This window comes from Myotis daubentonii, chromosome 14 (genome assembly GCF_963259705.1).
Source record: "Myotis daubentonii chromosome 14, mMyoDau2.1, whole genome shotgun sequence".
Classification (NCBI taxonomy): domain Eukaryota; kingdom Metazoa; phylum Chordata; class Mammalia; order Chiroptera; family Vespertilionidae; genus Myotis; species Myotis daubentonii.
The window spans coordinates 51,213,478-51,224,448 of NC_081853.1; the positions used below are offsets into that span (position 1 = coordinate 51,213,478).

At 57.1% G+C, this 10,971-nt stretch overlaps 1 protein-coding gene across 3 annotated transcripts in view; it reads left to right on the forward strand.

The window, feature by feature from the left end:
* The window catches only part of ANO10 (anoctamin 10), a 90,793-nt gene extending 79,822 nt beyond the window's left edge, over positions 1-10,971 (forward strand). For 2 of the 3 annotated variants that reach the window (XM_059664375.1, XM_059664377.1), the window contains one exon: positions 10,377-10,971. In XM_059664375.1, coding sequence (XP_059520358.1) covers positions 10,377-10,445 — 69 coding nt within the window. In that variant the 3' untranslated portion in view covers positions 10,446-10,971. Of the gene's footprint in view, positions 1-644; positions 675-10,376 lie in introns of those variants that run through there. The other variant, XM_059664376.1, reaches the window with a different exon arrangement.

Consider the following 10,971-nt stretch of genomic DNA (forward strand, 5'->3'; position numbering starts at 1 on the left):
TGCTTGGTGGTGGCATTCGCCCCTGCTGCGGGCTTTGCTTGGAAGTAGCTGCCCTCTGCCTGTGTGGCGGCCTCTCGGCTCTGACTCACTGCTTTGCTCGGTTCCCTTTCCGTCGAGTATGTTTTCCGCCTGTGGACGGCCTCGCTTCCTCCCGCCTGGGACCCTTGGCTGCGGGAGTGACCTACTTCCCTAACACACTGAGGACGTCTGTGCTGAGGCCAGTTCCTTCCTGAAAACAAGAATGGGACCTTCCCTCCCAGTGGTTCCCGTGCCCTGTTAACTAAGCCAACATAAGTAAGAGCGTTTCTCCACAGGCTTTGCCAGGGAATTCACTGGAATGCTTGGTTCCAAGGGCACAGTAGGCACATACCCCCATCCGGGCACAACTGCACGAGTGTTTACTGGGTGCAAGCTTGGTTGTTGGACTTGCCAACACAACTCATGGAGATGTTGGTTTGCTTCCCCATCCAGAGCCACTTAAATTAACTGCGTCAACTCTGGGCTTTGCTTGGTGACGCAGAATGACGTCACCAAACCCTGGCCACGTGCTCCTAAAACAGCGTATTCTGTCTCCTCATCACAGAACGACTTGCAGGCCATTCAGGGCAACAGGCAACATCCATCTATTTCATGGCTTTCACCAGGTGACTCCCTGTTAGCACGTAGCTCGCCTCTCCTGCTCTCCGTTCTCCTGGCTGCACACAAGAAAACAGAAGTCATGGTAGAGGAAGAACTAAATATTTGAAGGCATGTTTAACTCAACACCGATGACCAGGTTCAGCTCCTGTTTCTGGTAGTGAAGCAAGAAGGTAGGGTTCGGGCACTCAGCAATCATGCCTTTGGGTTGGAAACCGCACGGCCGCCGCGGGCCTGCGCTGGCCAACGGCTTACCCTACAGGGCCACTGTGATCTCTTCCCCAAAGGTCGCACTGCAGAGAACACTGGTCGCAGGGGCTAGGCACCATCTTTCTAGAGCTTTCCAGGTGCTGAAAAGTGTGTGATGGGAGCAGAGGAGGAAGCCCTTGCTGCTCTCACGCGTAGAGACTTGGGAGCAGGGACTAGAACCAGCAGAGCCGGAGTGAGGAGGGCACTGGGCAGGCTCCCTTTCCGCTGTGAGGTTCGGAGCCTTATCAAGTGCATTCCGTCGGCTCCTCCTGCTTGGCACACGCCGCCGATGTGTTACGTGGCTAGAACGACAGCACTGTAGTCCTAGCTTTTATTCGCTTCCTGAATTCACTATTTTTTAAATAACACAGCTGGATTTAATAATACTGTCCTCACCTAAAGAGCCCAAATCTAGTCCTAACCGGTTTGGCTCAGTGGATAGAGCGCTGGCCTGTGGACTGAAGGGTCCCAGGTTCGATTCCAGTCAAGGGCATGTACCTTGGTTGCGGGCACATCCCCAGTAGGGGGTGTGCAGGAGGCAGCTGATGGATGTTTCTCTCTCATCGATGTTTTTAACTCTCTATCCCTCTCCCTTCCTCTCTGTAAAAAAAAAAAAAGAACCCAAATCTAAGTTTCCCCGTGCATGTGGGGCCTAAGAAAAAACCCAAAGAGACCTTGGAATATGGTCAGAAACTGGGATGAGCGTGTTGGTTTGCACACGCCATCTCTGGGCCTCACCCTGACTCCGCGTCCCTCCTTGGCATCCTGGGATCGCGACTCGTCAAGGCAGAGAGGGACATGTGCGTCATGATCTGGGAGGCCACCCCATGATTAATCTCCGTGAAACTGATCACTGCAGTTTGGAAAACCCGGTCTCAGCTCATCTGATACTGACACCTACGCACCGGCCAGGTCTCCCCTAAGCGCAGACCCCTCAGGAGAAACCTGCTGGGGTTTGGCTGGACTGCACTCGTGTGTCAGCCACGAATGCTCGGATTTCTTCTTCCAGCTCTGTGTTCTGATCACACCAGGGTCTTGGATTTCTTTGCTCTCCAAGACCTGCAGTTCACATGTCTGAAGAGAGACATGTCTTCCTCCCAGGCGAGGCTGTGCCCTTTTCCTCCGAGGAGAGTTAACATCCAATTTTGGATCGCAAGGAAAAGGGGCAGACGTGTCCCCTGGGTGTGGCTGAACTCTCTTTGGGGTTGCGAGCCCAGCGCTGGCGGACCACAGGACTCAGGGGACCCCTGCGGGGGCAGGCTGTGCTCGCTCGGGGAGCTCTGGTGCCTGCCACCAAACAGGCCGATTAGAGATGAAGGCTGACCAGATGGCCATCTCGGCCTCGGCTGGCCACCACCCTCTCTGGGCTCATCTCCCACGGGACCCTGCTGGCCCTGACCTCAGCCCATGGGCTGTGAGAGCAGAGTGCTGCCCCTCCCCTTCCTGAGCTCACAGACAGGAAGGGCGTGATGGCCTCAGGGCCCGGCACACCCTTCCTCCTGGGCCTTTGCCAACATGCAGATCAACAAGAGTGGCCACTCCTGAGCGAGAGATGCTGAGAAAGTCCTGTCCCGGGGGTGCCCCCTGCAGCCCAGATGTGGCTGGTCGTCTGGGTGATCTGGGCAGTGTCAGCATCCGGGTAACATCACTGGATGTGCCCATTCACGGGCTGGTGGTGACCAATCAGACTGCCCCCCTCCCTCTCTTCTGATAAACAGCCCAGCACCACATCTTAGGGAGCCTGGACAGAGGAGTTTCTCCTGCATCCACTGCGAGATGACCCCTCCCCTGCAGAGCTGGTCACTCCAGTGAGAGGCGCCTTGAAGAGTGAAAGAAACTGGTCATTTTCTCTCTGATTTGGGACCAGCTGATCATGTGCTATTTTCACATGATTATTTGCATGTATATGTGAAATGCTTCCCCCTTTCTCAGCCAGAATTGGTGTCACCTTCGTCAGTCTTTTCGTCCTGCCCTCGGGGGACATCCCCTCTGTGTCTTCCTCCCCCTGGCCTATGCCACCCTCTTAGTTATGTGGTCATGACGACCATGGCCGATATCCCTACCAAAAGTGTCTGTCACCGTTCTTATGTATTTACATTATTTTACTTCCTTGCAATTCGTCATAGCTTGCTTTTGATCTTGGGGACACTGATTCTTTTTCTTTCCCATTGCAATTCCGTTTTGCAGACTCTGTCTGCGTTCTGACCTGATCCTCCACGGTGGGGGCCACACGGACCCGGGCCCCTGAGTGCGAGCACCTTTCTCCCAGGCCTGGCCTCGGGTCCCCGGGCACCCGGAGCCCACCGTTCCCGTTCTCCGCATTCACACCTGTGTGCTTCCAAAATGCGTCCACTCAGTTCAGCTGCGTTAAGTAACATCTGTTACCAGTTTTCTCGCGTCTAATGAAGGAGACATCCTTCTGGAACGTTCCTCGTTCCTGGTTAATGTATTAGCATTTGCTCCCCTTTACGTGTTTAGTCCATGGCACGCGGTCGTCAGCGTCAGGCTTCCTGCTCTTCACGCTTTTCTCGCTGGAGATGTCCCCACACCAGTCCCCCATCGCTACCTCTTCTCCGGGTTTCAGCAGTTCTCCCATCTGTGATTTTTCCAACTAACTTCCACTGTATTTTCCACATTTTCTTGTTTTTGTGCCCTTTAGAAGCCTTTTTTTAAGGGGGAAAATGATTTCTTTTTTTTAAAAAATATATTTTTATTGATTTCTGAGAGGAAGGGAGAGGGAGAGAGAAACATCAATGATGAGAGAGGATCAGTGATTGGCTGCCTTCTGTATGCCCCCTACTGGGGATTGAACCCACAACCCAGGCATGTGCCCATGACTGGAATCGAACCCAGGATCTTTCAGTCCGCAGACCCATGCTCTATCCACTGAGCCAAACCAGCTAGGGCAAAAATGATTTCTAAAATTAACTCCTAAACTTTCTGGAGTTTTAAATTCTTGCTGAAATTTGTGCTTTCATGTCAGGTTAGGGGTTAGTGTGGTGTGTTCTAGCCCCAGACTCGCTTGACTTAGAGATATAGGAGAAACACAAAAACCTGAGCTGGGTGGGACAAGACAAAAATTGAAGCCTCACCAAGAATCCAGAGAGTCCCGGCAAACCCTTACAAGATGGCAGTGTGGCCCCGCTGAGTGTGAATCAGAGTCTCGCAGCACAGGTGGCCCGGGGATAGCTGGGTGCGGTGATGACAGTACAAACCCAGAACAGCACCTGGATGCACCTGAGGCGAGGTTGGCCGCTCAGGCGCTGGAGACTGACAGCCTGGACTCAAACCTTGTGTGAGCTGTGTGACCTCAGGCAGGTTCTCAGCCTCTCTGTGCCTCACATCTCTAATCTTTAAAGTGATAATGGCATGTCTCTCCCAGGGCGAATATGAGCAGAGGATCTGATGAATGTGTCATTTAGAACAGTGCCTGGCATGTAATGTGATCTAGCTATTGGCCACTGTGAATGTAAGTAACAGGAAGATAATGAGGTATAATCGACATTAAAAGTTATGTCAACAGAGCAGGAGGAAAACATTGCGATGCACAAGGACAATTAGAAATGCAGGACATGGCAAGCTGGGAGGAACGTAGCAAGATTCCCACGAAGCGGGCACAGAGGAACCCGTGTGGAGCCCGGTGCTGGCGCTCTGGACACACCTACGGAGTCTCACAGCCTGCGGGCACCATCGATGGCGTGTGTCCTTCCGCTGCTGAAACCTGGGGCTGCCCGGGAAGGGCTGCCACGTCGGCTGCTTAGTGTATTTTGGATCTCACATGTATTTTGGGTCGATGGAAAGGACCGCATGTAGGGTGCCATGGCTTCGAGAAAATGCCAGCACCCACGGAGGGGTGTAAAAGGACAGGTGAGCAGCAGCTCTGGTGGAGGCTGTTGGCACCTCGTCACGTTTCCCAGGCCCAGCGAGGCGGCTCCCTCTCTCGTCAGCTTTGCGTTGTCTTTTTCCGTTCGCATTCGGGGTTCAGCGTGTCCAGCCCCCCGTGGAACCTCATGGCCTGTAGCTTTGGCAGGTAGTCATGATTAACAGCTCAGATTGAACAGCGCTGTAGCCAATCAGTCGCCCCGGCTCCCTGCCCCAGAGGCACTAGAAGTGGTCGGAAAGCAAACCTCGGGCTTCTGGGGCCCCTCTCTCCTCAGAGAGCAGTTTGCATCCCCAAAGGCACCTGGGAAGGTTCACGTCTGCTTTTGAAAAGTTTGCTCTGAAACCCAGACATGCAGAGCACGCAGGGCTCCAACGCTTACTTAAAAAGTCGACATGAAATGTTTGCTTAGAAGCTGAGCTGACGCGGTCCTCCCCAGGGCCAGTTGGTGCAGGTCATGACCTCGTGCAGGTGCTGGGCTCGTGAGCACGGGCATCGCACCGGCTGCACGAGCCGCCCGCCCCCGTCTTGCAGCTGGGTCTCCATCTTCTTGGAGGAGCCATCGTTTCCAGCTGGGCCCAAGCTGATACTTTGACCACCTTCCTGATGGCCCCTGAGTTTCCTCCTTCCTCCTCCTCCCTCCAGCTGTAACTGCAGACACCCTCACCCTCGCCAGAGCCACCCCTGAGGCCCTGAGGCCCCACTGAGTGAGTCTTTGGGGCTGGGGCCAGGCCTGCGTTGTTGCCAGGGCAGGTAACTGTCGGGAGCTCTGAAACCCTGGAACTTCTGACATAAAGTGCACGCTCCGGGTGTCTCTATGACCCCATACGTGTGGCAGACAAATCTGTCGTCCAGAGAACGACACTGACTCGGAGAACATGGCTGTGTCCCACTTACTTACCCACAGCAAGGAGCCGGACCTGCCCATCCTACCATGATCAGGGCACCGCCCAGTCATAACCTCTCCGGTGCTGCGATAGGCCCGACGCTTGGTGGTCCCGCCTCCACAAGTATTTATAGAGCACCCCCACCCCACCCCCTTGTCAGAGCTGCCCTAGGCGCCTCTCTCGGAGGGAGGTGCCACACTAGGTGGGACAGAGCATTTAAAGCAGGAAAAAATAAAACATAGTGCCCTGGCTGCTTTGCTCAGTGGATAGAGCGTCAGCCCGTGGACTGACGGGCACTTACCTCAGCGGCAGGCTTGATACCCTGCATGTGCGGGAGGCAATCAATCAACCTCTCTCTCTCTCTCTCTCTCTCTCTCTCATCGATGTGTTTTTTTTCCTCTCTGTCTCTCCGCTTCCATTCTCTCTAAAAAAAAATGGGGGGGGGGGGGGAAGGGCGGGATATCCTTAGGTGAGGATTAACAACAAAAAATCCTAGACAGTATGGATGGAGTGCAGGGATTAAAATAGAGGGGGTGCCGAAACCGGTTTGGCTCAGTGGATAGAGCGTCGGCTTGCGGACTGAAAGGTCCCAGGTTCGATTCCGGTCAAGGGCATGTACCTGGGTTGCGGGCACATCCCCAGTGGGAGATGTGCAGGAGGCAGCTGATCGATGTTTCTCTCTCATCGATGTTTCTAGCTCTCTATCTCTCTCCCTTCCTCTCTGTAAAAAATCAATAAAATATATTTAAAAAAAAATTAAAATAGAGGGGGTGACAGGTGACGCCACTACAGAGAAAATTAGGGAACTTCCAGCCCAGAGCCTGTGGAAGCCTGTGTTGCAGCACGTTCTGGGCCTGAATTAAAACGTGGTTTAAGCTGCTGTTGGACAAGCATGGGGGAGTCTGGGAGGCGGTTCAGTTAACGGAGGCGACAGCTCTAGGGTGGGGGTGGGGGGTGAGGGGCCTGGGGTGTGCCTGGCAGGTGTTGTCCACGGGACCCAGGGCCAGTCTGGGCACAGAGCACCCACGGAGACCTGAGGTTTTGGTCTGAGTAGCCAGGTGGGAGTGGCCCCTGAGATGGGGACGCAGGGGTGGGGAGGTGGGCCTCAGAGCACCAGCACGTTTGGTTGTCAGCAAGTCTTTACGTTTTGTCAAACATTAAAATGAACCAGGCCACCCCTGCAGCGGGAGAGGCGGCGGCTGTCCCTCCCAGGACAGCCCGAGGGACTGCTCTGCCCGCCTGCCCTCCACCGCTGCTCCGCGGGCATTGCCGGCCCGGGCAGAGCTGGCGTTTGTAGCGTTCCGTTAGGATATGTCAGAATACTGCCGTTTGAGGCAAACCTGCCCCTAGATCTAACCAACAAAAGGGTCTTTGTCAGAACATGGTACTTCTGGGGGCCTGTTCTTTACTTCCCCCTTTCACCTGCGCTGCCGGGCCCTCGCCTAATTCTGCGCCAACTCTGCTGCATGACCTCAGACACGGTACTGAGCCTGGTCAGGGCCACAGCCAGGAGGCCTTGCTCGTGCCTGTCCGGTGCATGGGCACGGTCGTGCGGGAGGGGGGCCCCCATCAGCTCCCATCTGCCCGGCCTCCTCCTCTGGGCAGAGCTGGAGAAGAGGCCGCCTTTCAGGCCGGGCTCACCCACCTGCGGGATAGAGTCGCCCGGAGGAGCTGGCAGAAACGCTGGTGTCCAGGCCACACCCCAGGCCCCTTAAATCCCAGTGGAGGGGGCTGGAGATGTAGGGGCTGGGGATTCACGCTCTGTCACTCTGCCACAGGCAGGCCGGTGCACCTGAGACTAGCAGGAGGGGCGGGGCAGGCCCGGGGCCCCAGGCATTGATGCTGAAACTGAACTGGCCAGAGAAGCCAGTTCCTGTTTGAGCTGCTGCCCCAGGACAGCCAGGCTCCTGGCCAGCCACTGAGAGAGCCAGCTGCAGTGAGGCCCGCAGTGAGCAGGGAGAGGAAGGCACAGATGGAGACCCTCTGTAGGTCGCTGTTGCTCTGGGGGAGGGGTAACGGAGTAGTTGCTAACAGATTTCAAATTGGGTAACGATGTCAACGATTGGTCGTGACCTCCTGAGTGCTGTGCATGGGTGTTCCGGTGCTGGCTGTGGCCCGGCCAGGGAGGGTCTGCCCAGGCCTGGGAGGGGAGGGCTGCCCAGGTCTGGGGAAGCATCCCAGGTCTCAGACCATCTCTCTCCTCCTCCTCCACGGGGAACAGGTGTGTATAGTTACGCATGCGCTCAGGTTCAGCTGCGCTTTGGCCAACACTTAGTGACTAGGTTCCTATTATAATCATTACTAATAATGATGCAAAAAATCAGTCTGTGCTGTTTAGAGAGTGATTTGGAACATGAGTGTTTAATGAGTCATGAGTTGGGGAGAATTTATTCTCCATCTGATGCTTTTTGTAGGAAAGAAGTGAGCGCCGTTATCCTGCTTATGTTTAAGGAGGTTTTAATTTAAGAATCCTAAATTGTTTTAAAAGAGACGCAGAGGGACAAGCCCCAGTCCCTCCCACAGCCTGGCGAAGGCCCCGGGTGACATTCCCTTTGGGGCCCAGCCATGGAGAGAGGGGCTGGGGAGGTTTGGCCCAACACACAACTGATCACTGGTTGGCTTCCAAGCAGCCCTGCTCTAGGGCGGGAGGAGGGGCCGGGGTGCAGGCATGCTCTGTGCAGACGGAGCCTGGCACCTGGCACCTGGCCTGAGGCCTGGGAGAGCTGTGGCCAGCGTCCTGCCTTTGCTGTGAGCAGCGCAGTTCAGTGTAGATGACCTGTGAGCTCCTGACATGCCCATCCTCTTAGGAGCTGCCCTGCGCAGGCAGGCACTGCAGGTGAGGAGGAGCCCAGCGAAGAGGGTGTTGATTGAGTGCCTCCTCCGGGCCAACCTTGGGTCTGAGAGAAGGGGCAACTCCACAAAGTTCCCCTGAAGACCCTTTGGGCCGGTGGTGCCGGGGGGAGAACCCATCAAACGGGCCCATCCCCCAGCCGCTGCGAGCGGAGGCCCCTCCCGGAGTGCTGCCTGATGCCCAGGGGCTCCCAGCGCAGCCACCCACGCAGACGGGGGGGAGGGAGCAGCTGCACCTCACAAAGAGCCTCCAAGGCGCCTTTAAATCGGAACACGTTTGATCCAACCCATATTGATCTTCCTCCCCGTGTGGAACGCTGGGGAAGGGCGGCTGGAAGACTCTGGGACAAGCTGGGGATGGTTCTAGTTTAGTCAATTTAAACAACGTCTTACGGTTACCTGTCAAATCTGGAAATAGATTTATATTCTCTCTCATGAAAAAATGACTTTTTAAGGCCTCGAAGATCGGCTGAATGTTCGTTTTCTGGGGATCTCTCACCTCAGTAGTTGACAGGCCGAATGGGCTGGGTGCGGACAGGGAGTGAGTGACAGGAGGCGCAGACGCGCAGTCGCTCCTGGGAGACTGGGGCACGCAGCTCTGTTTCTCCGTCCGGCTTGTGAGCCATTTCCACGGTCTGCATCGTCCTGTCAGGCTGAAGCCACGTCCACAGTGTGGCTGCGGTCCCTGGGGAGGGGGCAGGCACGTCCTGAGGCCAGTGTTGCTCTCATGCCACCCTCTGCTCTCGGCCTGCGGAAACGCTGCCCTGCCTGCAGACTGGTCCCCGTGACCCCGCCCGGTCCCCTTCCCATCACAGGCCATCCACTGGACCCAGCTTCCATGTGGCCGTCCCCTCAACCCTGATGGAGGGGGTCAGCCTCCGGAGCCCATCTCTGCACCGCCCTGTGGAGACAGAGCCGGCCCCGGGAAGTGGGGCCTCCTGAGAGGGGGACCGGGGTGAAGAGGCCGAGGCTTTGCTTCACAGTCTGTGGAAGGGCTTCCTCCCCCGAGAGCGAGGGAGCGGGTGCCACGTCCAGCTCCACGTGGCACACGGGCTCCAAAAGGGGCAGCGGGGTTCCCAGAGCACCAGCAGTTGGTCTCCGAGTTCTGCTTTTCCCATGAACAGTTGTTATCAAAAATCTCTGCCCGTGTTTTAAGCGAAATCCCAGAGTAGTTGGTAGTCCTGTTGGCAGCACCCCTGGGACAGAGGAGGCTGGGACCTGCGGGGCCCCAGGTGGAGCGCAGGACTTCCTCCCCAGGTAGCTCGACCCCGGGTGCAGGCCCCTCCCTCTGAGCCTGGCTGGGCCGGGGGGGGGGGGGGGGGCTGCATAGGTTGTTCCCGTGGCATTGGATGGGGGTGCTGGGCGCTGTGGCTGTAGGGACGAAGGGCTAGTCAAATCGCTGTTTGGGGGCCTCTGCTCTGGACCAGGGACCTGTGTACGGGAGTCCCCACAGCCACCTGCAGACTCTGCCCCAGGGCAGACGTGGCACCAGCTCACAGAGGTCAAAGGCCACGTTCGCTCGGCTCAAGAGGCAGAGCGGGGACTTGGTCTGTCTGCGCTCAGTCCCCCCGCTGCCTCCTCGGATCCCGGGTCCCGGAAGCAGGTCAGGTCGGCTGCTTCTCCTTTCGGTACCTTCAGAATCCCGCCAGCTGACTCCCCGTGTCCACCCGCCCGCCTGGGCCCCATCTCGTCCGGTCAGAAACAGGGGCCAGGCGCTTCCAGGAGGCCTGGGGCGCATCGGGGGCCACAGCATCTCGGGTGCCTCGATGCACGGAGGAACACGCTGCCCAGGGCCTCCTGCAGCAGGGGGGACCCTGCCAGCACCGAGGTGCCACCCTCCGGCCAGCGTGGCTCACCCTGTGTTCTCTCAACAGCAGATGAAGCTGGTGGCCGAGAACCTGAAGGAAGAAGGCGGGAAGGAGAAAGAAGGCGGCCTGAACTAGCAGAGGGGCACCCGAGTGGCTGAGCGGCTCCAAACCCAGATCCAAGGCTCGGCCAGAGGAAGCAGCTCCCGGTGCAGCACCCACTCCTCCCAGCACAGTGTCCCAGCTCAGCGCCACGAAGAGGGCGGCTGGGACCCAGCTCCTGGCAGCTCCCCCCACCCCCCCCGCACCCCCCCCACCTCAGGTTTCTGCCCCAGCCCCACACTCCATTCCACACACTGCACTCGGCCCGCTGCCCTGAGCCTCTCGTGTGGACCAACCACCAGCTCTCCATGGTGCCCGTCATGGAGATGGTCACCCCCACCCCCACCGCCCAGGGATCCGTGGGGCAGGGAGGCGGCCCGGGTGCGAGCCACACTGAAGGGGGCTCTGCCCAGCCTCAGTTCAGAGCGAGGGGTGGACAAGAGGCAGGGTTTCCAATTCCCGACAACTCTACCTCTTTCCTGGTTCTATTTTGCAATATGTTAAGACACTTGATCAGCAGAAGCAATAGTATCAGCTATTAAAAGCACCTCTCTGGCTCCTA